The sequence below is a fragment of the Delphinapterus leucas genome, chromosome 17, assembly GCF_059928025.1.
Source record: "Delphinapterus leucas isolate spDelLeu-1000000601 "Yukka" chromosome 17, BTC_Dleu_Yukka2, whole genome shotgun sequence".
In the NCBI taxonomy this organism is placed as follows: Eukaryota; Metazoa; Chordata; class Mammalia; order Artiodactyla; family Monodontidae; genus Delphinapterus; species Delphinapterus leucas.
The window spans coordinates 79726026-79752257 of NC_143145.1; the positions used below are offsets into that span (position 1 = coordinate 79726026).

At 40.4% G+C, this 26232-nt stretch overlaps 1 protein-coding gene across 4 annotated transcripts in view; it reads left to right on the forward strand.

The window, feature by feature from the left end:
- The window catches only part of TOX (thymocyte selection associated high mobility group box), a 297820-nt gene that overhangs the window by 158251 nt on the left and 113337 nt on the right, over positions 1 to 26232 (forward strand). For all 4 annotated transcript variants that reach the window (XM_022556827.3, XM_022556826.3, XM_022556828.3 and 1 more), the window contains one exon: positions 5328 to 5570. In XM_022556827.3, the coding sequence (XP_022412535.2) occupies positions 5328 to 5570 (243 nt within the window). The remainder of the gene's footprint in view (positions 1 to 5327; positions 5571 to 26232) is intronic.

Genomic DNA, 26232 nt, shown 5'->3' on the forward strand with positions numbered 1-26232 from the left:
AGCCTTTTACCTGGGTCAGTAGGACGGAACTGTCAGGAACTGATCAGCCTGGGTGCCAGCCTGCAGCAGAGCTCTCTGAAGAATCAGAGTTGTGGCCCTCTGTACATGAGGTCCTTATTGTCTGAGCTCTCCAGCATCGTCGCCTATTCACCATTTCCCACTATCTTTTTATTCTTTAATTTCAAAACTGCAATCTAATCCCATTAAAATAAAAACAAATGCTATTTATGGGGAGCAATTAAATGAATACATTATGTATGAATAGGGCTACACTTTGCTTCAATATGAGGTCTGATCAATGGCAAATATACTGAAATTCCTTTATTACGATGTCTAAATCCTCTCCTATTTGGTCTATAGTTGTTTTCTCAGACATGACCCAATCCACGGCATATATAAACACATTTAACGATAACCATAGCTATGCCAAAGCTGCCATTTATCAAGAACTTTCTATGTGGCAGACATATATTATTAGGCTTTTTACCTATCTTATGTTTTTGTCTTCATGCTCATAAGAACCCCATAAAGCAGGTTTTGAAACTGAGGCTCAAAGGAGAAACCTGTCCCAGAACCCACACTGACAAATGCTTCAAAGAGCCTGCAGCAGCCCTGTCTGCTGGAGTCCAGAGCCTCCAGTCTTTCCAGCATGTTCCGTGGCCTTCTTATCAGTCACTGAGGAAGCATTATAAGTACTCTCAACCGGTCCGAGATCTGTCTCCTCATCAGAGAAAGATGTAGCACCTTGTAGCTAAATATGCAAATGCCAATGGTAAGGGTTCAAGAAAATGGCTTGAAACAGTCACTGGATCTATTATTTAGAACCATAAAAATAGTCTCTTGAGGAGGATAATTTTGAAATTACTACTTTAATGCTTCCAACAGTCCCCTTATGGCCTCTGAGAAGTTCATATATAGTCCAGCGTTAGCCAAGCCTCGTGAAAGCACAGCCCATTCTACCCACATATCACGGCTCTTGGCTTCTGCTCCCTGGACACACAGGGGCTCACAGAGCCTCCCCCTCTAGGATAGAGCCGTATCCCAGCGCCAGCAACAGAAGGAGAGTCTCCTGTGTCTAGGACCAGTGAGTAACTTAGGATCAGGGAGAATCTGGTTGAGTAACAGTAATAGAATTCTGAGGTCTTTGACTCACTTAGATCATGCAGACTAGCTATAGTTTAGAGCAAATCACTTTGCATGCTGCTTTGTTTCCAGTTTACCTTTCATTAACATGGTGAAGATCCAAGATAAAATTAAATATATTGCCTTGAATTTCATACCGTTAACCCTAAGTACTTTCTCTTCATTTGTGTGGATGGTCACCATTGACTTTTATCATTTCTTGGGGAAGAGGCAGCGCTGAGAAGATTCTAGATTGGGAGGCGTAAGAGGCACTCGAAAGGCTGATAAGGAAGATGATGCCGCCTTGAAAGGCCATACCTGCTCTTCTCCAGCGTTGTAGCCTGGAGCCTAGCCCCCCAGATTCTCAGAAGCCATGGACTGACTCCTTGGTGGTCTCTCACTCAGGCTAAAAAAAGTAGCCCAGTGTCTCAGCGGGATATGCAAGGCCTTAGGAAGGATCAAATGATCTTTGGTCTCAATAGAATTGGAGAATGAAAGTTTTTTTTAATACCTGGCCTCACTGAGACTTGAAGGAGGAAAATAAGCCCGAATCAGAAAAGGACCCTGAATCAGGAGAAAGTGCAAGGAATGATTTTCACTGAAGCTTCTCTGACTACTCAGTCCCTGGTCTCATCACCAATGTCCCTGTTTCTGTGCTCAGAGCACCCTCTCATGCGCTCTCTGTCCACTTGTCTAGTGAGGCCCTTGCTGGTAGCCATCCCCAAGGGATCCTGATGCGGAACCAAGGCTTCCGCCAGGTCCTTAGCTAGCTGCAGTAGGGATTAGGTTCCAACAACTTCTGAGAGCGAGGGGGCCCCAAACTCGCCCTTAGGAATCCTCTGGGACTTCTGTGTTACCACGGGATGGTGAGTGCAAACCACTTCAGGGGGACAGATCAACAGCCAGAGAGGGACACTAAACTACCCTACCCCAGCCTTTCTCAGGCTGCTTAAGCCTTTACATCTTTAACAGGATACAGTACTTTTGGCTTCCCAACATGCTGAGCAATCAGCATTCCATACCATGCTGTCATCTAGCCAGTGCATTCTTGGGAATACAGGGTATTTATTCAAGCCCATGGCATAACAGTGGTATAGTCATAAACTTCACGCCTTTGAAGAGTCATCTTCACATTCATTTCTTCTTGTATGCATTCATTCAGTGATTCATTTGTTAATTCATTCAACAAACATTGAACACTGATTGTAACCAGGCAGCTTCATGGGGAATGAGGGAAAATACTGAATCATATGCGATTGTTACATCACCCCCAAAACTGCAAATTGCCTCTTAATATATAACTTACTGTGGTTAAGTCAAACTTACTAGGTTTTAAGAAATCAAAATAAAGATGTCATGCCATGGAAGTCAATGTTGAAGAATTAGCTAATTCACTTCCAAACTTAAAAAATAATTAGTAATTAGTCTGGCATTGAAGTTTTTGTGAGTTCTGTGACATTTTGACATTTATACAATTACCGTGATACTTTTATATGGCATCGATTACATTGTAATAGGCTCCTGGCAAATAACCATCTCATGACTTCTAATGTGAAGAATAGAAGCTACTAAGTAACCTTTTGTTGTTAAAATTCTTGATACACATAACTACCCATTACCAGTTAAGTTGTGGAATCTGTGGTTTTGGTATGTAAGTGCACGGATTAAATAACATTAATGTGTAATTACATGAAAATAAACCATGTAGCTTAGTTAAATTGCAGTACAATTGTTATCACTGGACGTAAAGTGATACCAATTAAACCTTCCTTTAAAACACCACAAATTAAGATTTAACTGCTGGAGAAATTCTAGAATGTGAATTTATAGTACACCATAGGTAGACTATCCCTGGGTATTTCAGAGGTTTAATGTCATTTATAAAGTTAAAAACATCTTTTTCCTTTATGGCTGGCATTAATTGTATCTTATTCAGGAAGGTTTCAAACAGATGTCAATTAACTTCTTAAAAGATAGGTATCAACAAGTTCAGCCTTTGAAATGTTGACAGAAAGACAAATTATGAATACTTGTGCTCTTCTAGGGTAAATATTTGATTTTAATGGGATGGGCATTGGGATGGAATTTGGGAAGAGGAAAAACCTGATACTAATGCTAATACTAATTCTTAAATTGTGAAATTTTATTGATCAGAAACAGTTGAGTATTGGCAACTTTGTATCATTCAACTTAATAAGATAATAGCAATTAAACTAGTTATGGAAGTGTTAGAAATAAAAACACCTTCCTCCTCCATATATCCATCCCTCAGATGTACTGAGTCGATTGCTTACCAGCTAAGTGAATGTTATTTAACTTCAAACTCTCAATTTTCTGTTCAGGAAAACAGGGTAATAATAGCTACACAAAGGATTATTGAAGACAAAGGGCTAAATGAAGACAGCATAGTCAAAGGACTCAACACAGTGCTTTCTACGAAGCCAGCATTAATAAGTGTGCTTCCTCTCCCTCCCACCCCCCACCATTTTGTGTCTTTTATGCTTCTTATGTGAATACTTGTACCAGGGGCTGATGGTTTAGGTCTACAGATTAAAGGTCTAAATTATATTAGGCAAATGAGAATTTAATCAAACTTGCTGTTTTGACACAGGGCACTAGTATATTTTTCAGACAAGAGGTAGATACTGTAAACAGGAAATTTTGATAACTTATGATTGAACTTTTAGTGCTGGTGATTTTTTCTTTTAACAGAACTTTAGATACTTAAGAAAAATTATCTGCAGAGATGAATTAAATCTTCCCTTCATACGCCCCCAGTCTGTAACCCACACGTGCCTCTACGGGACCACGTCTCAATGCCAGATGTTCCAAGTTGCTCTTCATTTAAGCGTGTCTCCTGACAAAACCTAAACAAATATATCAAAACTTGTACAACATTTAGCAAGTGCAACTTGAAGGTTTTCTTTCTGTTAGACAAATAGACGTCATCTGGAAAAAAATAACCCCAGGCACTTGGAAGCAGGAGCATGAAGCTGATTGGCTGAACACCCTGTGAATACCCTACACTCCTTTCTTTGGCTCCTACCCTCAGTCTGCTCATTTCCAATCTCGCACACTCCAGCAGGCGTGCTGCTGCCAGACAAGCCGGTCCTTGCTACCCCTGTGCTCAGACGCTAGGGAGACTCGCGTACTTTGAAAGATAGGCTTGTGAGAGTTATCTGGACCCGCTCTGTTTCCTTCGTATTATGGCACCTGCTCTCTAAAGACTGCTAAGTATTGCTGTGTTTTGATATGAATTGGTAACAATATTTTATTATTCAGTTCCTCCTTATATGTTCCATGTTTACCACATTCTATTTGTAAGCAGGAGTGTCCTCACATACTCTTGTCTTCCTTCTTTGCTCCCTCCCTTCCTGTTTTATCTAAAAGCTACTTTCTAAAAGAAAAAGCCCCACGTATGTTGTTATTTATTTTACTGATTGACTTTTATTCCTAAATTAGTATTATAATGATATTTGTGTAATTTTGTCTTTCAAAATTGGCTGAACCGCATTTAAATGATTACAGAATTATTTACTGCCTTCTAGGGGTAGATCAAATAAATGTGAGTAGTCAGAAATCAAGAAAGCCATCTTCATTTTTATTTTGATGGCATAATCTTCATGATAAAAATAGCTTTTAATGGCATTATCTTCATATATGACACTTTCTCTGAAGTCACACTTATGCAACATGGTTAAGCTACTGCTTTACCAAATTTTTTTGTCAGTTGTGAGCATGTAGCTCTTCAAAACCCAGAAGCAATTGCCTTAGAACTTCTGGAATTCGTTTTATTACATCTCATGATCTGAGCAGTAGGGAGCCCCATGAAACATGTTTGATCAAATATTAATTTTATAAATTGCCTTTCCTTCCCCACAATTCCCATGAAAAAAGGTATTCAGCTAGATTACAACTCTGGAGCATTTTAATGGGACCTTTGAAATCTGTTTGAGTTCAGCTTCTTGGAACAATAAAACTGCTTAATGGTGGCACTCTTTATACGAGAAGTGGCTATGCCTTCGAGGCGATTTTCTTCCATGCATGATAGAGAAATTGCAGCAGGATAATCTGAGTGTTTGCAGTGTCTTTGCCAAATCCTTAATGATGCTTGTAATAATATCTGAAAGGGTCATGTGTGTTTGTTCACCATGATGAAAAGAAGGGGATGATAATTTGCATCAATATCACCATTGTCTTTTCAGTCCTACCCTGGTCCAAGCCTGGAAAGCGAAGACTTTAACATTCCACCCATCACTCCTCCTTCCCTCCCCGACCACTCGCTGGTGCACCTGAATGAGGTCGAACCTGGTTACCACTCTCTGTGTCACCCAATGAACCATAATGGCCTGCTACCGTTTCATCCACAAAACATGGACCTACCTGAAATCACCGTCTCCAATATGCTGGGACAGGACGGAGCGCTGCTTCCCAACTCCATTTCTGTGGTAAGGGTCTGCTGACTGATTGGTGGTGGGGGAGCAGGGGACACAGCGAGGACAAGGTCGAAATTAACGTGAGAAGCTTTCAATCATCGTAACGTGGCTTTCTGAAACTAGAATCGTTTTTAGCTATGAAATCCTAAATCCATAAATCCGGTAAAATCCTAAAGCAATTTTCCATTTTCCATTTAAGTCAAGGCAAAAATCAATTAATTACATGTTTGATCACTCATATTTATAACCCAAAGTCCTAAATACTATTTGACACTGAATGTGTGGTCATATGGTCAAAATGTCTTGTTAGCTTTTAGATAAAAAGTTATCATAAAGGTGCCACATCTCATCTAGTGCAGGATTCTTCACCACAAGCAAGATCCGCACTTCTTCTAGGAACTGCTGTGAAAGTTGGTTGCTGCCCTATTTTCTGCTCTCAAATTCCACCAATTTATATAATAGGAAAGCAAGAAAACAATTTTCATCTTTATTTTGAAGGTATAATTCGGGTGATCAAAATTTATGTCTACTGAAGTGTTTCTGTCTCTTGGACTTTGTTTGTCACTTTGAATCTTCTAATGTTCTACACTTCTCAAATTTAGTGAGACTATGTATCACCCAGAAGACTAGCAAAAAGTGAATGCCCAGCCCCTACCCAGGAAGTCCAAGAGTCTGTATTTTTAACGAGTATCCCATGCTTGAGAAATACTGACATCATAAAATCTTTCTGTCTGATTTTTATGTCATCTAAAACCTTAATACTTTCTCTGTCTATATCTCAAGGAGTAGAGAATATTGTCAGTAGTATATGGCCAAGGGCAGAGCTTTCTACCATGTAACGAGACGCTCTCTCAGGTTAACAGTGACTTCTAATGAGCTTTCTTTGGTTTGCGTTGTTCAATCACTTAACAGTCCAACCACCTCTGTTGTCATTTTTATAAGGCACTGAACAGTTCTGTCATATTCACAATGAACAAATCGATTAACTTGCTCATCTTATGTTGTTTCTGATAGGAAAGCGTTTCATGTTATCGCTTACCTAAATCATTTGGTGATGTATCTCTAACTTGAATGACTTCACAAGAAGGTTTTTCTGTTAATCGTGAACATAAAGGGGGGAAAAAGGAGAGTGGAAAGAGATCCCGTAGTAGCTTTGGGGGAATGAAGCCCTGAGCCTAATGTCACAGGCCATGGTAGGGTATAGAATTCTCCTCAGAACTGGCAGGTAGCTGGGTGGACAAGAGGGGAGGACTTGTTCCCAGCACCAGCGGGAGCAAAAAACTCGACACCATTGTCCCGGTTTTTAGATGATACTCCACCTGTATAGATTTATCCTAAGAGTATTAACCGTGGCTTCATAAAATGGAAGATGGATTTTTTAGAAAACATGCTAAGTGTGTAAATCTGATGAATGTTGTACTTCAAAGTAGTGACCTTGAAAAATCACGTGCCTATTCCTCTTTGGGGCTAAGCCTTCAGACCCAGTTCATGAGCCAATAAGGTGTCCATGTCATGCTTTATAGACTTCCCTGTTCACTGAGAAGGAGAGGAAGGACGAACACAGCACATAAAATACCGGTTTTGTCCTCTGTGCTTCTTCCTCATGTGCTAATGAAGTTGGGCCACAGGAGGATAATGAGATACTCAGTTATATAGTTTTAGTCTCAAAACCCTTTTTCTTTTATATAATTTGCCTTCTTAGCATTCCAGGACCCTCCCAATTCCCCATTCACTCTTTAAGAGATGCTTGTGCAACCTCAGTATACATGCACCTGGAATTTTCCCAGTTTTGCCGCCCTTGCTAAGTCACTCCACCCTCAGATGATGTGCTCGGGACTGGATCTAGTCGCAGCTGTGTAGCACCACTTTCTAGGCCCTTCCTCTACTACGCTTCCCTCCTTCCTTGTCAGGAGCCTCTGCTCATCCTAATTCTTTATGCTCCTTTCCACCCAACCCACTGTCAGAAGCCGGACTTCGGTATTTTCCCATCAACATGGTATTTCCCTTGGAACTTTTCACACTTTACAAGGCAGAGGGTCCCTGTTCAGCCTAAACTAAGCGAGTGAAGCTCTAATTTCCATTCCAGTTCTTGGCAAAGTGAGTCTATTTGGGCTTTTCATAGGATGGTGAGGCTTCCCAGTACCTCCAAACCGTATTCTGAGGTGGACATCTAGTTTGCCTCTCACAGTACTGGTCCTAGCATTTTATGCTGTCAGTAAAAAGCTGCTCCAACAAATTAAGTTTTGGCGAGACTTTGGATAGGCTTCAGCACTGTCCAATAGAACTCTCTGTGATGATGGCTTTTCTGTTATGCATGCTGTCCAGTAGCAATAGTCATTGGCTATTTTGAACACTTTAAATGTGGCTAGCGTGACTGAAAGACTGATTTTTATTTTATTGTATTTTAATTACATTTAAGGTAGCAACGTGTACCTAGTGGCTACTATCCTGGAGAGCGTAGGTCCAGTTAATTATGTTGATTTAACATTAAATCTACAGGAAACCCATTTTTTAAGCCAGCGTGGTCTTGAAGAAAGTACATTTGGAGATGAAATTTGTTTTAAGAGTCCTTTCTCAAGGCTTGGATCTCTGACTGGATTGCGAGAGCCAGAGTTTGATAATACTGCAAAGTTGCAATAGAAATTTAATAAAGTTGGAAAGGCCGACTTTACTGGAGTCTACTAATTCCTTTGAGAAACAAGGGGCATCTCCAATCTTATTTTGAGCTATCATGTGTTTAGAATGCCACTCATCAGTGTGTACATTTTAAATGCCTTCTGTGCTCTAAATGTTTGAAAGGGCTCAAATGATTGATAAAATACGGTCAGTGTGCTTCAGGAGCTTGTAAACTACAGAAAAAAACGTAACCACGTATGAAACAGTTTGAGTGAAACATCAAGCAATTAGAGACAGGAGAAGGGCTAAACACAATTTTCCTGGCCGTGAACCCAGTAGGAATCCTGGTTGGAAGAGATTATAGTCATCTGGTTTGGGTAGTTTATAAAACTTAGTGGAAAAGGTAGGATGGCAGTCAGGTCTTGAAAGATGGTTTCGATTTAGACAAACAGAAAGGAAAGAAAAGGCATCTAGGAGAGAGAGCATTTGAAAAGCAGGCTGGATATTTTAAGTTAGGAGATTTGACAAAAGGCTTCAAAAATCACTAAGGACTGTGGGCTTGATATGAGGGAGTGTAAGAAACCACTGGCTGTTTTCACTCGAGGCAAAAGCATTATGAAAGCAGTGTCACAGGAGGATCCTCTGGCGTCTCTCTGGAGGGATCGCGGCGGCGGGAAACTGGAGTTGCGTAGGGTCTGAGTTGCTGCAACTCAGGCAAGGAGTGTGAAGACACACAGGGTGGGGACAGTGAGAACAGAAATACGAGCTCTTAAGTTGTTTGCACATCGTTCCCAAATCAATGAATCTGAAGACGAACAACTCTTCATATTGCCATATTTTATATTTAAAAAGGGCTAAGGATTATTTTCTTTGAAGTAACTTTAGGTCTATAAGATACGTTTTTCATGTGTCTTTATAAAAACTGACTAAAACTCTTTCCCAGCAACTTTGCTCGTGTATAATGCGATCACAGAATTTAACCAGATGATTGATTGGTTTATCAGTTGTTGACATATATATATTTTTTTAAAATAAATTTTAATAAATTTATTTATGTTTTATTTATTTATTACTTCTGGCTGCTTTGGGTCTTCCTTGCTGCACACAGGCTTTCTCTAGTTGAGGCGAGCAGGGGCTACTCTTCGTTGCGGTGCGCGGGCTTCTCATTGCGGTGGCTTCTCTTGTTGCAGAGCACGGGCTCTAGGCGTGCGGGCTTCAGTAGTCGTGGTGCGTGGGCTCAGTAGTTGTGGCTCGCGGGCTCTAGAGCGCAGGCTCAGTAGTGGGGCGCATGGGCTTTGTTGCTCCGCGGCATGTGGGATCTTCCCGGACCAGGGCTCGAACCCGTGTCCCCTGCATTGACAGGCGGATTCTTAACCACTGAGCCACCAAGGGAAGCCCCTATATTTATGATATATGTATGAAATGGAATAGTGCACAATTTAGGTTATCAGTGTTCATATAGACGAGGAAATAATGGCTACAGAATCAGGAAGTAAAAGCTTCCCACCTAGAAATTGCAGAGCTCTTTCTGATAACTCCTTTCAAGGTCACCTACAGTTTGGGAACAACCAATAAAAGCTGACACTTGTGGATTCTAAATAATGAACTTGCTGTAGATTTTAAAATCTTGTAAGTACGAGCCACCCTAGATAGATTTATGTATAGGATCAACTGTCGTCAATTTTATCTTCCAGAAGCTCTTCAGTGTTATTAAAGCTGAGACTTTTTCTGTTAGTAGGGCGCTCAGATCTTTGTGTTAGTATTTTCACATGATGGAATTTTAGAATCTGAATGGATCAAATAGGTGAAAATATTTTAATTCTCATTTAGATATTGTATATATTTTAGAGGTTATTGTAATGTTTAACATACATGCATTATTATATGTTATATATGTTGCTGTTTTGTATAATATATAATCTTTTCTGAAAATTTATTTTAAATTTAAATTTTCTTATATCTACCTGTTTCTTATCCCCACTGGCAACATAAGTGATACAGTTTTACTGGTTATAAGCATTACCAACAAATTTCTAATATATAAGATGTAAAAAATTTAGTCTGTAATTAGAAATCAATATCTGAGTGAGTATTATTATCCCAATATTACAAATGAAAAATGGAGATTCAGGGTACTTAAGAGACTTGCTCTGTGGCTCAACCAGTGAACACCCCAGCTTCCTTACCTGAAAAACAAGGATAAATTATCGTCCTTACCTCATGGAGTGAAATGAATATTTAAAAATTGCTTAGACCATTGGTTGGCACATAGGAAGCATTATTACACGTTTGCTAAAAAAAAATGTGAAAAGCAAGACTGTATATGTATAACTCTTTTGCAGAAGTTAAAGTGCATGAGAGAAGATTTTCCAAAAGAGTTATTTATACTTAAATCCTTAATCTTCTTCACATCTGTCCAAAAAAAGAAAAAAAGGCAATAAGCCTGCTAGTCACCAAAGAAGTCTTTACCTTCTACTGAGTGTTCTTACACATCATTTTGATTAAAACTGACATCTTTGGACCACAACTACCACAGTTCAAATCCTGGCACAGACCTAAACCAGCTGCATGACATTGAGCAACTTACATAACCTTTTTGTGCCTCAGTTTCCTTACCTATAAAATAGGTATAATAAGACACTTAATCCCATACTGTTGTAGCATTAACGTAGTTAATATCTGTAAAGTAGTGCCTGTCACACAGTAGGTGCTAGATATATTCAGTGGAAATCCCTTTCTGATAAAAAGGTCACCAGGGTAGAAAATCTAGATTGCCTTCTGAAGCTTGCCATAAACATATACAGGGGCGAAACATACACAGGGTGACAGTTTTTCCTTCCCAAATCTCCCACCACTTCCTTTTTGTATATTCTTGCCTGTGCCATTTTATGTGTTAGTAGTCAGTCAGGACTCCTGCAAAAAGTAAGGTTTCTGGCACTTGAAAAAAGAGTCCATTGTCTTAAAGTCCATATTTTCCAAGACCAGCCTATAAAACAGTGTCGAATTTCTATTAGTATATACTGTTGAACAAGTGCCAACTAATTCTGATTCTCTAGGTCCAAGTTAAACAGCCACTCACGGCCCAATATGTAAGAGTTCCATTTCTCTCAAAATTCCTGAGTTATTTTGATAGTGGATAATTGACCGCCTGTGCTTTTCCAAGAGTGGAATCTGGTTAGAAGAGCACTGGAATGAGAGTCTGGAAGGCCAGGCCCTGCCTGGGATAAGTTTGTTAACCGTGGACAATTCGCTGCACCCTGTCTGTAACCAGTGGGGTTGGACTAGATCAGGCGGAGCCAGGGGAAGCCAGGAATCAGCCAGAGCGGTGTTGCGCTGATTCATCTCACTCGTTCACATTTCTTGTAAAAATTCCCTTGAACATAGGATTCTGCCCCCAAAGAAGACAGAAAACCACAAAACTAGTTGATCTCTGAGGCCCTTTCCAGGGCTGGCATTTTCCTATGATTCATTCTCTATCGACCACACAACTGTGATCCAGAGTCACGACTCACTCAACTTGTCACTTTAGTTACTTAGTCATTTTTCCCACCATCACTTGGACTAGATTCTCAGTGTTTTACCTGTCCCCCCACCCCAAAACCTAATCGGTTATTAAGATATTTGAACCTGTTGGACAGAACATTTCTTTTGAGTGGAAAATATTGTTCTGCCATTAAGAAGAAAGTGATGTTGCTTTCATGTTGTTAAAAAGAAACTACAGAGCTATTTTGGGAGAAGGGTAAAATAAGAAAATGTTCATATTAAGTATTCATGGTTTAAGAAAAATCTTTTGATTCGTACAAACTGAAATCAAGAGCCTCTCCTTTTTCTCTCCACCCTGGCACATTCACTGCTGGGTTTCACCACGGACTGGTAAAAGGCAAAATGCAACCTTGTATAAAGTCATCGAAGGCTCCTGCCTGGCCGATATATGTGGTGATCGCTTGTTCTTTGTGCAGGCAACAGAAGCTCTTTCATACAAAGAAAAACCGTGCAAAGTTTTAGAATGGCCTCACAGAAAGGATTCATTTAGAACCTGGGCTTTTTGTAGAGTGTGGTTCCTAATGACACAGTATAGAAAATTTACAATGAAAAGTGCAACAAAGGAAATTTCAATTTCTTTGAATGCTTCAAATTTCCAGTTCTGGAGTTTAAAATGGAAAAAAATGTTAAAAGGCAATAAAATTGGGGGGTTTATTTCCTGAATGCCTTAGTTTTTCCAGGCAACAAAAGCAAGCATAATGTATATACTCAGATTTATTGTCATTTGAAGCTTTCAGTCATGGCACACTTTGCATTCAAAGGCCACTGTACAACTGTTTTGACAACCATCACTTCGGTAGGTACTGCGCAGGACACACGGAACTGAAGCAGGAGTGTTTCTCTGGGTCTGTAGGGAGTGCTGTACATCAAGGAAGTGAGATGTATGAGAGCAGCATGAATTGCTAATATGTCGCCATGATGGAAAGGACCACTGGCATATTGAATAACGTAGCTTTCAAAGCCAGGCAGAAAATGTGATTACACACAATTTGATTGCTGTTTTTAAAATAAATATTTTCAAAATCTGGAGCTATCCTATTTCATGTAATGCATGAAGTATGTAACAGTGGACTAGAGCTAAGTATCTTTTGGGACACGAAGGAGCTGATGATATCAGCCCCGTTCAGATATGAAATGATAGAGGCATTAGCTTAAAATGGAATGGATGTCACCCTGGTTTGTTTCTTTCTTTAAGAAATAGGGGGAGAAAAGCAATAAAAAGAAACGATTTTGCCCACCTGGACAGAAGAAAAAAGACGCAGAATAATTATTTAGAATTATACCATAATTCATTAAATGTTTAGCAGTTACAGCCATTTTTTCCACAAATTATCCTTTTTTGAATATTGCAGCACGTGAGAGCAATGCATTAAACCACTGTAATACTGTGAAAGAATGGGCTGTTTTTTGTTCTTATTTTTTACCATATATAATAAAAGTGTGTGGTTTGGGTTTGTTTTTTTTTTAATGTCAGATTCCTAATAAGTCTAAAAATAAGCGTTGGTGGTGGTTAGTTGTTAAGCTCTACTTAAGCCCTTTCTTTGCTCAAAACAGACTACTTTGAATGTAGCATCGATAAGTAGCTCAGTGGACTCAGAATGCTAATGGTTTGGGACTGTCTTTTAGTGCTGTAGTAAAATATTGTTCCAAACTAGAGCTCTCCTTAATAGCGTTCAGGAAAGGAGTCACTTTAAAAATAACACTTTTCCTTTCTTATGCCAAGTACAAAAACTCAAGGTTCACTTTGTATGTAGGGCTTGCTGTACTTTTTCTTCACCCCTAGTGTTCATGTGGATCAGTGCCTCGCCCATGCGCGGAAGACATCAGAAAGCTATAAGACCGGTTATATAATATACTGTAAGCAGACTCGGGGAGTTATTCAATCCAGTCTCTTAATTCCAGACAGAAGTAAACCTAAACCAGTTAGGATACGTGGTTTTCGATCTAAGAGCCGAGATTCCACAGCTTTCCTTGGTAGTCTGTTTGTGTTTAATTAACCTTGTAACGTTAAGTTAAATTGCAGTAAGAGATTTAGATTCCTTCCAGGAAGTTCCTTATTAAAGTTAAACTGAAGTATCTTACTGCACTTTCACTCTGCTGGGTCCGCTGCAGACATCTGAATGCTTGAAGAACAGTTGATTTCAAGTATTTTGACATTATTAAGTCAGTCCTGCAGTTGTGCTTTACCTGGCCCAAATAACCCCAATTCCTTTAACCTTTCCTCAGAGGTCATATTTTTCAACTTTTACATCAAATTAACTATTTTTTTTTAATTTGTGATTTTAAGGAATGCCGACCACAATGGGAGGCAGAGCTCCAGACGTTGCCTGAGGTTGCAGATTAATTTCTGAATTTTTCAAATACTTCTCTGTCCCCACATGGACATTTTATGGTAGTCTCTTTAATAGCATCATCGATTGCTGACATATTTGATTTTTGAACCATCGATCACTCCCACAGCATGTGTCCCTTACTGTATTGGTATCTAGCCAGCAATTCCCCATCTTGTTTCTGTGTAACTCATTTCTCATCCTAAAGGCAAACATCTGGGAAGGACATCATGGTGTTACTCTTCAAGGCATCTTTTTTTTCTGGCTGGGTATCCATTATTTAAATAGCACTTGGCAAACAAAGAGAGGGAAGAAAAATATAGCCATGCGCTACTAATTGTCCTTGGACAAATAGGTTCTAAGTAGGCCCATAAGCGAGACTCCCCAGGTCCTGGCAATGCAGTTTCAGTCACTAGCTGCACCCTCCAGTTGCTAATAAAATATTTCCTAAAGTGTTGAGGGGGAATTGGGGAAACGCAACACAGGGCCTAGAGGAAAAAGAGGTGGGAGTGAGAAGAATAAACAACAAGTGAGAGAGGAAGCCTGTTCAGGAGAGAAATCGTGTACCTGAAGGCTCCGTGGGATGTGTGCTTCCTGCGTTGGGCCCTTCCCACCCCCACCCCCCCGGTCCAGGAGTGCTGTCTGCGTCTCCTCCTAGTTTCGGGTCCGAGGAGTGTTCCACCCTCACCCCTCTACCCTAAGTAAGAATGACAGCACTTCATGGGTCGAGCCTGGACTTAAGTCAGGCCCTGAGCTGAGCGAGGCACGCGTGTCCTGCCGGCTCTTGCCTTCCCTGCCTGGCCCTTGGCTTAGCACTCAGGCCGTGTCCCACCCCCCACCCCCGGCGGAGGGGAAAAGTTCTGCTGCCTCTCCCTCTGCCTGGCAAGCTCTTTGCAGAAAAGAGGACCTAGACACCCTGAGAGCTCACTTGGTTTCGCTGTCCAGACTTCCATGTGGAAATCATTAATAACAATATTATAAGTAGTGCTCGGCTCATAGTAGGACCTCGATAACTATTTCTGATCCAATAAATGAACTCCTTTGTCCCCAGTGGAACCCTTAAAATTTTCCCCAGACAAGTACAGGATCATTATTGCTCTTTTTTTTTTTTTTTTTTTTTTTTTGCTGACACTTCTAAGTTGTGTAGTCTTCTAAAATAATACAAATATTACAGCTTTAAAAAAGTGTAATATCATGTGTTGTGGGGTCTAAATGCACCGAGACTGCTATAATACTTTCAATTTAGCTAAATGAATTTGAGCCCTAAACTTAAATCTATTTTGTAGTCTTAACACTTAATCAACTCACTACTAATCATTCCTAACCCATACCACTATTAAATTGATATATTTGATAATTAATTATAATGTATAGTTGATCTTTTTTAGATGAACAGTTTCATTTTCTGAGTAGAGCTATTTTTATGGAGAAAAATTATCAGCAAAATTACAAGACATCTAAAGGAACAAATTTCTGCCTAGTCCCCCAAAATCTTGGGGGCAGAAGGAACAATGTGGAGAATTAATGTTTGTTAAAGATTGGCTCATATGACCAGTGTTGATTTTTTTCTTTAATCACAAAATGATTCAATCTTTGTCTTGCTGTTTGCTTGATTTGGGCGAGTAGATTATTAACATTAAAGTGGTGCATTATAAATCCATTTAGTCATGGAATCATAGGAGAATTAGTCTAAAATGCTTTTCAGGAGAACAATGAACCAGCCTCACTCCAAGACACCACTTCCTTCATTATTCATTAACTGTTCTTATCTAGAGCGTATGGGAACATTTTAAGAGCAGGTTTTGTTTTTTTTTCCATTTCAGTTTTTTCCAATTTGAAAGTCCTGAGTTCTCTTATGTGGACAAACAGTACCTACAGGAACATAATATTTGTCGTTTTAGATTAGTCATTCATATACATTTCTCTGCCAGAAGCAACACACACTCCATTGGAGAAAAGGTATGACGTGCTGCAGAGTCTTTAACCATTTGGGGCAGTGGTTAAAATATTAGATTCATCTTTCCTTTTCTCGATCATTTACAATATCACAAATGCCATAGTAATCCAGAGAACAGGTCTTTTTTTTTTTCTACACCTAATAAATATATTTAACATTTTGATAGATATATAATAACAAAGTTGATATGTTGAGCTTCTCTGAATTTAAGGGGGTATACAAATTCCCCAGGGAAATCTAAGTACTATTTGACAGAAGGAGGATTCAACTCCTTTGTATAATTCAGGATAGGCAAAAAACTTTCTCAAGATTTGTTACATTTGAAAAGTATTATTAACATTTAAGGGATTTGGGGTTTTTTTTAATCAAAATCTTTATTGTCTTTAATAAAATATTATTCAAGCCCCAAAACATATTACACTATTAACATTTTTCATATTTTTATATGCAATGCATAGTTAATCACATTTTCTGCTAACCAGCAGACGTAAATAATGGCTTACCAAATCGAGATAGGACCAATCCTTCGTACATTATGAAACTTGAAAATGATCTGGATGAAAAATAAAGTCCCTCTTTAATTAAGATGATAGATTCATAAAGGCTATTGCTAAAACCATTATATTATTAAGACTATCAAAAGACAAATAAAGCTATTAGCATTTTAAAGCATTTTCTTTAAAATGCTTTAAAGAAAATGCTTTAAAATGTGTGCTACACATATCTTACAGTGCTTGAACAATTACCAGGATGAGCAGACGAGTCAGGCTCAACCATGTAACTATATTCACATAGAATAAAAGTAAGCTGTTCGCATCTATATATGTATCTCTGTCTCTCCTTCTACATAAGTATATGCAGTTACACATTTAGGTATTGATTGTGTGTGTGTGTCGGGGATTCTTATCCCATCATGAGCGTACCAGTGGCTGGCAATGGCCATTCCGCCCACCGGGAAGATGCAGGTTGGGACCTTTGGTCAACAGCTGCTGTGTTACCTGGGGTATTTTCTTGTTTCTGTGGCTGTTCTTGCTTTCCCCAAAGCAGCCTCATTTCTGATTATGGCAGCCCACGGGGCTGTTTCCCAGCAAACAGCAGACACTGCCTTCCTGGCAGGGGTGCTTCAAGCTGGCTTTTCACCCTAATCTTCACATGTTTCTGGAGTGTCTTCATAGTGCCTCCAATCCACTAGGTGTCACGTGCAGTGTTAGAATCCAGGAGCTGACAGTTCACTTGGAATGGTGAGGGTTACGTATATGAAACCCGGAAGATGTGAGACTCTGTAAGTTCAGGTTCCCAGATGCGGTCCACTCCTTAAGTTGTCCAGGGAGTGCCGGTCACCTGCAGAAACCAACCAGTGGCCTCCGGGTCTGGAGGAGCGGTGTGGGTGCTGGGTGCGCCCGCTGGTTCAGGGGACGAGGCAGCCCAGACTTGGCCCCTGCCTGGCCGCTCACTGGCTGCATGTGGTTGTGTGCAAGTGAGTTCGTGTGCCTCGTTGTCCTGGGTTGGGAGGCTTCAGTGGGTCCAGGCATCTGAAGCCCTCAAGCAGCACCTGGCAGACAGTGTGCCTCATGTCAGCTGTTTGCTATCCCCCCGCTCAGAAGCCCCCACAGCTGCTTGTCTGGGTTTTCCTCACACTGTCTGTCGTTCCTCTTCTAGTTACTAGTGTCCTTCCTGCCTGGCTCATTCCAAGAACTACTGTGCTGATGTTCACTGGACACCTGCTCTTGCCAGGTCCTGGGCAAAGTGTTTTACACAGTTCCCTCCTTAATCCCCACAGTCACACTAGGAGAGGGAGGTGTGATCCTTACCTTGCCCAGTGGACAGAGGCAGGTTACACAGGTGGCAGCCTGTAGGTGGTGAAGCAGGCAGGCCGAGGTCTTTGTCACTCTGCATTCCTGGTGAGGCCTTGATGACTCTGCACTGAAAGCCTTAATGGGACCTCCGGTTCTCTCCGTCCCGCCGTGGAGGTTTCTGATGGATTTGACGCCGTCACCGCTCACACCAGCTGTGCCAGCCAGACAACATTCCCAATTCTGCCTTCTTTTTTTCTAACAATATAAGCTCACTTCATGTTTACCTTGCTGAAATAACGTAATCAGAGAGTGAGCAGAGGAAAAGAGAGATCTTATAGTCCAATGAAAAAAGGGTGGGCTTGGAATTCTAGCTGGTAACTTTGACAAATCACTGGATCTCTTTGACTCTCGGTTTCCTTCTCTGTAACAGGAAAAAAATGGTATGACAACAGTATTTACAGCACCATGTGGTTTGGGGGATTAAGTGAGATACAAGATTAATATCTCTAGTACCTAACAGTTTAAGTACATTTTCTAGTCATCATGTTGAATAAATTAGCATTCCAGCTAATGAAAAATATTAGCTCTTTGCCAAAAATCCAGAAATTTATATTCTTAAGTCCTCCGTGAGGAAGGCGGTGTTAACTCCTCAGGGGGCAGCAGGCTATGCTAACAGACATGTTCTTGTGAGCTCTGCACTGTGACCAGTAGTTGGGTTGTCTGCCACGTGCCAGGAACCCACCATCAGCCAGCTTCAAGATGTTCTTTCCTCTCCATCGTTAAGATACAAAATTTACTTTTAAAAGTACAAAGATGTTTAAATTATTTTATAAATAAAAGAAGTAAAAATTCTGGGCATCTTGCCAAGGATAGCAGATCTGAAATTAGCTAGAAGTGTTTCCTTCTCTTTATTAAGCTCCTGCTACTTTTTCTGATATGTTCATATTGATTTGTCTCTTCATAAAAATTTGAATATTCTGTATGACAGGGAATTGGTAAAAGCCAAAGAAATAGACAGTGAATTGTGTATAAACTTCAACCAGATTTTCTTCATTCCTGTCCAATAATGTTAAATTAATGTGGCCAGGGTCACAAAAGCATCTTGACAGGCCAAGTCCCAAAGGGGCAGTGTGCTCAGATGCCCCCCATGAGCTAAGGGCCCTCCCCGTCAACCCCAGAGTGCGAATGAGGACGCTCAATCCATGAAGGGCGGTGGGGTCAGAATGTGGGTTTCAGAGCTCTCCACGTCAACGGCCTCCTGCTTCTCACCCAGCCTGTGGAACATCCCAGCTCCTGCGAGCAGTGCTCTGGAGATGCCCTCGTGGGGCCAGAGACTGGCTGGCAACTTACTCTGCCTGTAGACGCCACACGTAGTTATCTCGGAGGAGGGGCTGGAAGGTTTGAACATGTCAGCACTTAGTGAGGTCTTCACAGTGATTCACGATCCGAGTGAGCCCAGGCACTCAACTGCCTACACAGGGTTTCCCAAGCAGGATCTGGTCTAGGGTGGATCTACCAGGGTAGTTATTTAGACTAAGTACTTTTATGCATCATACAACCAGTCTCCACAGCAGTGGGGAAGGGACACACCACCCTTGCCTATTTGGAATAGTCCATGCACAGTAAAATGGCACCTCAGTGGTAGAGAGCATAAGCTATGGAAGAACAGTCCCTTAAATGTGGTATAACAAAGAGCTACTTCTTAGAGCACAAGGTAATTTAAAAGGTACAGTTAGAATGCTAGCACATTCCATTGGTACAATGGAAAGAGTACTGAAATCAGGGATGTCTGAGGGCAGAGAATCCCAAACATGACCTCATTAAGTTCAAAGTTCCATTTTCATGCAGTGATTAAGAAGATAGGCCTGGGCTTCCCTGGTGGCGCAGTGGTTGAGAGTCTGCTTGCCGATGCGGGGGACACGGGTTCGTGCCCCAGTCCGGGAAGATCCCACATGCTGCGGAGTGGCTGGGCCCGTGAGCCATGGCCGCTGAGCCTGCGCGTCCGGAGCCTGTGCTCCGCAACGGGAGAGGCCGCAACAGTGAGAGGCCCATGTACCGCAAAAAAAAAAAAAAAAAAAAAAAAATTAAAAGATAGGCCCTTCCTACCTGCAGGACCTGGCACAGGGGACTTCAGCTGGTTCCCCATTTGTGAAATGCAGATAGCAATAGAGTGTGTTTCTCTTGTTGTGAAGATTAAATGACATAGTACAAGTAAGGCAACCATCATAGGTTCTCACACAGTAAATTATAAACAGGTGATGAACATCTGTTTCTTTTGAACGTACCTTAACATTGGGATTTCCTTAATTCTCATGAGGTTTTATTAAACCAATTAAATGTTATACTATATGTTACTGATATGATTTGCAAAGTAATGCTTTCTTATTCATATTCATTTAAAATTTTGGCTTTTTTAAATTAAAAAGATAATAGATTCTATAGCCAATATTTTATAATAAGTATAAATGGAATATAACCATTAAAATTGTGGATCACTGTACTGTACACCTGTAACTTATTTAATATTGTACCTCAACTATACTTCAAAAAAAACAAAAAAAGAGAAAAAATAATATATTCTAACTCTCTGAGGCTGTAAAGCATGGTTACTTTGAAGAGTTGGAGTTAATCTTCTCATGTGACTTGACATCGAAAGCTTTGGTGTTAAGGGTGAAAGGGCCGCGGGACATGGGCTGTGGCTGTGGCTGTGGACGGGGCGCAGTGGAATCTGCAGGGTTCTTCTTGCCAGTAAAGCACTGTACAGCAAGGAAGGGGAGGAACTCAGCTGTCCTCACATGTTCTCGCGCCATTCTCTAGTGACCCTATGATACGAAATGAAAAACTGTGAAACTATTCCAAAAAACACAGGCAAAGTAAACAGAAAAGAAATGACTACAGTATACAGCTTCCTGCAGAGGCCAGAAAAGATGAAATTAGGAATTAAATCTCCCTGGGCAGTCTATCAAAATACTGAGAAAAATATATTACTGACGAGAAAATATCAAACATCTACTGGGAGACAAATGCACGTAACTCTGAATCGTGGATCACAAAAGGGTTTCCTCAGGCCCCTGGATGACAACTTTATGATGCATAAAATCGTGGATTCTTCTTATTACAGTTGATTGGATAAGCACCTGCATGAATGCAGGGCTGCACTCTACCCGGGATAGAAGAATCTTGCCCAAGGCGCTCTTGGTCCAAGTTGTGAAGAAGACGGCCACTCAGGCATAAAATGCAGGAGATGAGAAAGTGATTAGGGTTATGTCCACGAGAGGGCAAACAAATGTTTTGACAAGGAATAAACCTGGTTATAGGTCCTTTGCCTTGAGAATATTTGATCAAATGTTTATGACAGTTATCCTGTTGACAGTTATCAGGGAGTTTCATTTCAAACCCTTTCTATTGCTGCTTAGTTTAAAAATAGAGGTGAGAACGACTCTAACACATACTGTACAATCTGGAAATCCCTTCTTCCATCTTTGCAACTTCATATGTCAATGGAAAATCACAGAATTACAATACCAAAAATGCATGTTTACCTAAAAGAGCAAGATGCTTGAGGTCCGAAGGTCTTCGAATACCTGCAGCTCGTTTTGCATTCCACTTCCTCTTTGTAGGCAGAGATCACATTTCGGCAGTACTAAGTGTCTTTGCTTTTTGGTTGGCTTCTTTATCAGAAAATTCATTCTTTTGGACTCTGGCAGAGTCTAAAATTGAGCCCCAATTTTTCCTCTTTGTGTTGCATTCATATACATAGGCCTTGAGTCTTAGAATAATTAGGTAGTATTGGGCATCTACTATAGGTAGGATGACCATATAATTTATCATTCAAACCAACACGGTTTTGAGAGTAAAGCGCCTAATTAATAATGATTAGGCCTAAAACTGGGACTGTCCTGGGGACACTGGAATTTCAGTTCCAGTGACTATATGTGAGACACTGAGCATGTTGATGTTGAGGATGCAAAAATGATACGGGAACAGTTCCTGCCCTCAAGTGTCTAGAAAAACAAATGAGTTTCATACTTAAAAAGTCATCCAGCATTTCAAAGCATGGCACTTACTATCACAGAGTTATAAAATGACGTGAGGAACCGAGGAAGGCTACCTAATAGGGGTAGAGTTAGAATAGGGTCTCGAGAAATGATTATTAACAGGGAGAAGTGGGGTAGGCGTGTTTGGAGCGAGGGAGTTTCACTGAATATGTACCATGTGAGCTGAATCACCGTCCACCCCGGGTGTTCAGCCTCAAAACTTGGTTCATCTTTTCCTCTCACTCCAAACGTCCAGTTTATGAGCAGCAAGTCTTGACTGAAGTGCCTCCGAAACATATTTGGAATCTACCCACATAGCTTCCTTCTTCACTGCTCCCACCATGGCCTGCAGTGCCGTCTTCTCTCGGGACCACGGAAGAGGTATCCTTGCTGGCCTCCTCTCCTAGCTCTCATCCCCCCGTCAGACATTCTCCACGCCAGCGTCAGTGCGATCGTAGCAGACATTAGCTTGGCCACCCTTCAGTGACTTCTCATCACACCTAAGACAAAAAGAAATTCCGTGTTTCTTAACATGACATTGAGGGCCCTTCTGAGATTGCTGGCCTTGCTTCATACTCTTCTGCCCCTACCTGAGCTGCAGTCACCCTGGTTTTCTGCCACTCGCCTCCCACCCAGTGACCCTCGAGCTGTTGGTGATACTCTTGACTCAGATCTTCACGCTCACTTCTCAGCTCAAATGTCACCTTTCGGAAACACTGGTCTAAACTGGCACTGCCCCCATCCCCACCACCACCACTCACCTCTCATCACACTGCCGTGTTTTATGGAATGAGTGGACACTGCAAATCTCGCATGTTAAAAAAAATGAATAAATATTAGCCCTGTTCCCCCGAGTTATCTAGTCTGCTCGGCTAGTTGGTGATCTGCCTCCCACTGCCTCTCACTCTGTGGGGGACCTTGGCTGTCTAATCCTGCCCCACCCTGCGCACCTTGAAGCGCTGTCAGAGGAGACACCCCTGCAGCGGTTGGCAAGTGAGTGCGTGTGCACTCAGTGTTGTATCTGCTGGATTAAGCGAGTCCTTAAGAAATTGAAGAGTCCAGGGAAGTTCACACTTGCTGTCCTAATGTAACAGGGATTCCACAGTAGCAGGTGCAAGAGCAGCTTGGCATGTGTCTATGTATGTCTACACACACATACACACACACACACACGCACACACTTATTACACTTATTACACACACTCTAACTGTGTAAGTGTGCTCATTTATAATGATTAGAATATATTTCATACCTTATCTTTCCCTTCTTCTCTGGCTTCTTCCTCCTAAACTTCAATCCTGGGAACCTCAAATTTGTAAAGCACTTAGTTGGGACAATTCCAAGAGAACATACAAATCACTGAAACACCAGGAAGACTGATGTATAAGCCATATGGATTATCCCATTGTTAACAGGCATTTACATAGCTCCTTCATTTAGGAAGATCCTAAACTAAAAACAGCTACTGTTACCATCTCAGACGCCTTAGATGGAGTCAGCCTGCAGAATTCTCTAATCCAGCAGGGAGGGAAATGAGGCACTGAGAGACTGACACAGAATTCTTCCCATCCCAAGGTGTCTGATTCTAATCCCTCAAAATAATAAAATCTGGGGGGGTGTAGCTCATGTAACATCAAAATAATGAAAGTTATGTGGTTGGTTGGACTTAACATACTTTTAAAGTATAAACATTAAGATAAAAATATATGTAGTCAAGTAGCTTTGAAAACTGAAAACATAACTTCTTTCAGAGATTTAAAGAGGCCAAGAGGTGTTTAGAAAGACTTTAATGACCTAATTTTGAAAAACAATTATAAAATTTTCACGTCAAAAAGTTTTGATAAGATCTGGTAGATTGGCAAATAATTTACATAAGTATTTACAGAATGTATAGAGAAGGTCAGAAGACAGTTTGGAACTTCTGTTTTTCTCTCCCGTTTCTGCCTCTAGGAGTCTAGTCAGGAAAAGAATGCTTGTTGTGTAGTGAAATTCACACTCATTTTGGAGTAATTAGAGGTATTGAGAGTGTAACTGAAAGAGCCTGGCAAGTTCTTAACTTATCTGGGCCTTCACACCAAATGTATTCTAATGCTTGTTTTGCTTATGACATTCTGTAACTGTAGGTAATAATTTGGGCTTTGGAGAACTGTCATATAGATTTATGTCTTAAAGAATTATTTATGAAACGTGGACCCTGTCAATTCCTCTGTAGGTTGGAATATCAACTGGATATCCTCTTTGAAGTTGCTTATGGACTTTTAGGTGACTTCATTCTTATTTTACCCTTGGTATCAATAGATTAGTAATTAAACTTCAAAAATAACCATTGTAATAATTATTATAATAAATAACCAATAACCATTGGTTATCATTATAACCATTATAATAATAACCAATATTATAATTATTATATAATTATTATAATTGGTTATTATAATAATTTTTCAAAAATCAAATATAGCTTGCACATCTTGAAAAGATGATGGAAAACCTTCAGCCCCCAGGCTGGATTTTCTGTGACATTCTGTGTGGTATGACCTTAATGAATGGCGCTTCATGTCTCTTGTTTCCTTTCTTGACTCTTTGTCTCCCCACAAAGCTGGATATGTCCTAATAAATGACTGGACACTTAATGTAAGAAATCAGTGTCTCTGTCACTCATCATGAGTCATAGATGCATTTTTAGCGGGATCTTTCTTCAAAATCTTAACTCAAAGGAATGATTAATGAGCTGGGAATATCAGAAACTTTAAAAATATTTTTTTCTAACAAGCATACACTGAGCTCTTACTCTGTGCCCAGAACTATTATAGATGCCAAGGAAATAACTTCTTACAGAGAAGTTATTATCTAGCTTACTATCTAGATCAGGGATTCTTAACCTTGGTACCCTTGACATTTCGGGTTGAATAATTCTTTGTTGGGGAGGGGGATACTGTTCTTTGCACTGTAGAATGTTAGCAGCAGCCCTGACCTCTACCCGCTAGATGCCAGTAGCACCCCAAACCTTCCAGTTGTTGCAAGATGGACATGGCCAGATGTCTCTGAGGGAAAACTGCTCCTGAATGAGAACCGCACTCTAACTAGATAATTTCTGTAAATGTGGAAATGGGCAGTGATCAGAGATTTGCACAGACCTTCTCTTAAAAGGACACTGCAAGAGCAAATGCAGATTCCACCTATTGGTAGTATTAGTCTTGCAAGAACAATCATAGAATTGGAGATTTGAGCTGGAAATTATGTGGATCACTAAGCAAAATTCTTCATTTGACAACTCAATAAAGTCAATTCTCAGAGCTGTTCAGGACTGCCTAAATTTATACAGCTACCAGAGGCAGGACTAGGCCAGCCTCTTCTGACTCGGTCTTCGGGTTCTTGCCATTGTAGTTCATTGCTGCTGGATAAAGGAGGCATTGATATTGACAGCATGGTGTTTAAAACTATGACCTTCACCGTTTTCCTTGGGTAACCATTTTGACAAACACACTTAGGCCAGTTACCATGATTTAGTCAGCTGCAGAATGAGGCCAGTGGACTGTCTGTCACATACAACTCTCTCCACTCCACTGAGCACACCCTCAGCTCTCTTTCTCCGCTGTCATCCCAATAACCAGGAAATGATTTATATTTTCTTGAAAAATGGCTAATGAAAGCTAATTTTGAGCAAAATTCAGTGATACTTAAATTCTAACTTAAATCCAAATTGTCCTTTTTTGGCAAGCATCTTAAAATCCAGCAATAAATATTTTTCACACTTTTGAATAGATCTTCATAAAACATTCTCATACTTTTAAGTGTTGATAATAAAGACAGTAACAGTCAACATTTTTATTAAGCATCTACTAGCTTCAAGGTAGAATGCTACCCTTGTGAAAAATATGGAAATCAGTGAGATACCTGCTAAGGAGGCAAGACATGAGTAAGTCAAACTAAAGCAATAGTTAGAAGATGACTTTACTATGACACTATAGGTAAAGCACTAAGAATGTTAAGAAAAGATGACGAGAAAATAGAAAACAGGCGTTAGTCAAGAGCATACTATATAATTTGAAATGGGTGTTATTTCCCACATTTACAAAAAAAACAATGTATTAGTAACAATACAAGCAAAGGCATATGTGAAGGAAAGCAAAAACAAACGAAAATATTTAATTTCATTACATCATAAAATGGGTGAAAGGGAGAAATGACACATAAAGTGGGAGTATCTTGGATAATTCCTGGCAAAGAACCAGATCTCATCAAACATCAGTTGAGTGGATAGAGATGAAAGAACGAATATTAGGCTGGAGCCACTTCATACAGATCCTTGAATAAGAAGCAAGGCATTTGAACTTCATTTGTTAGTCAGTGAGAACCGATGGAGGATTTGTAATCAAAGGAGACATGATTGG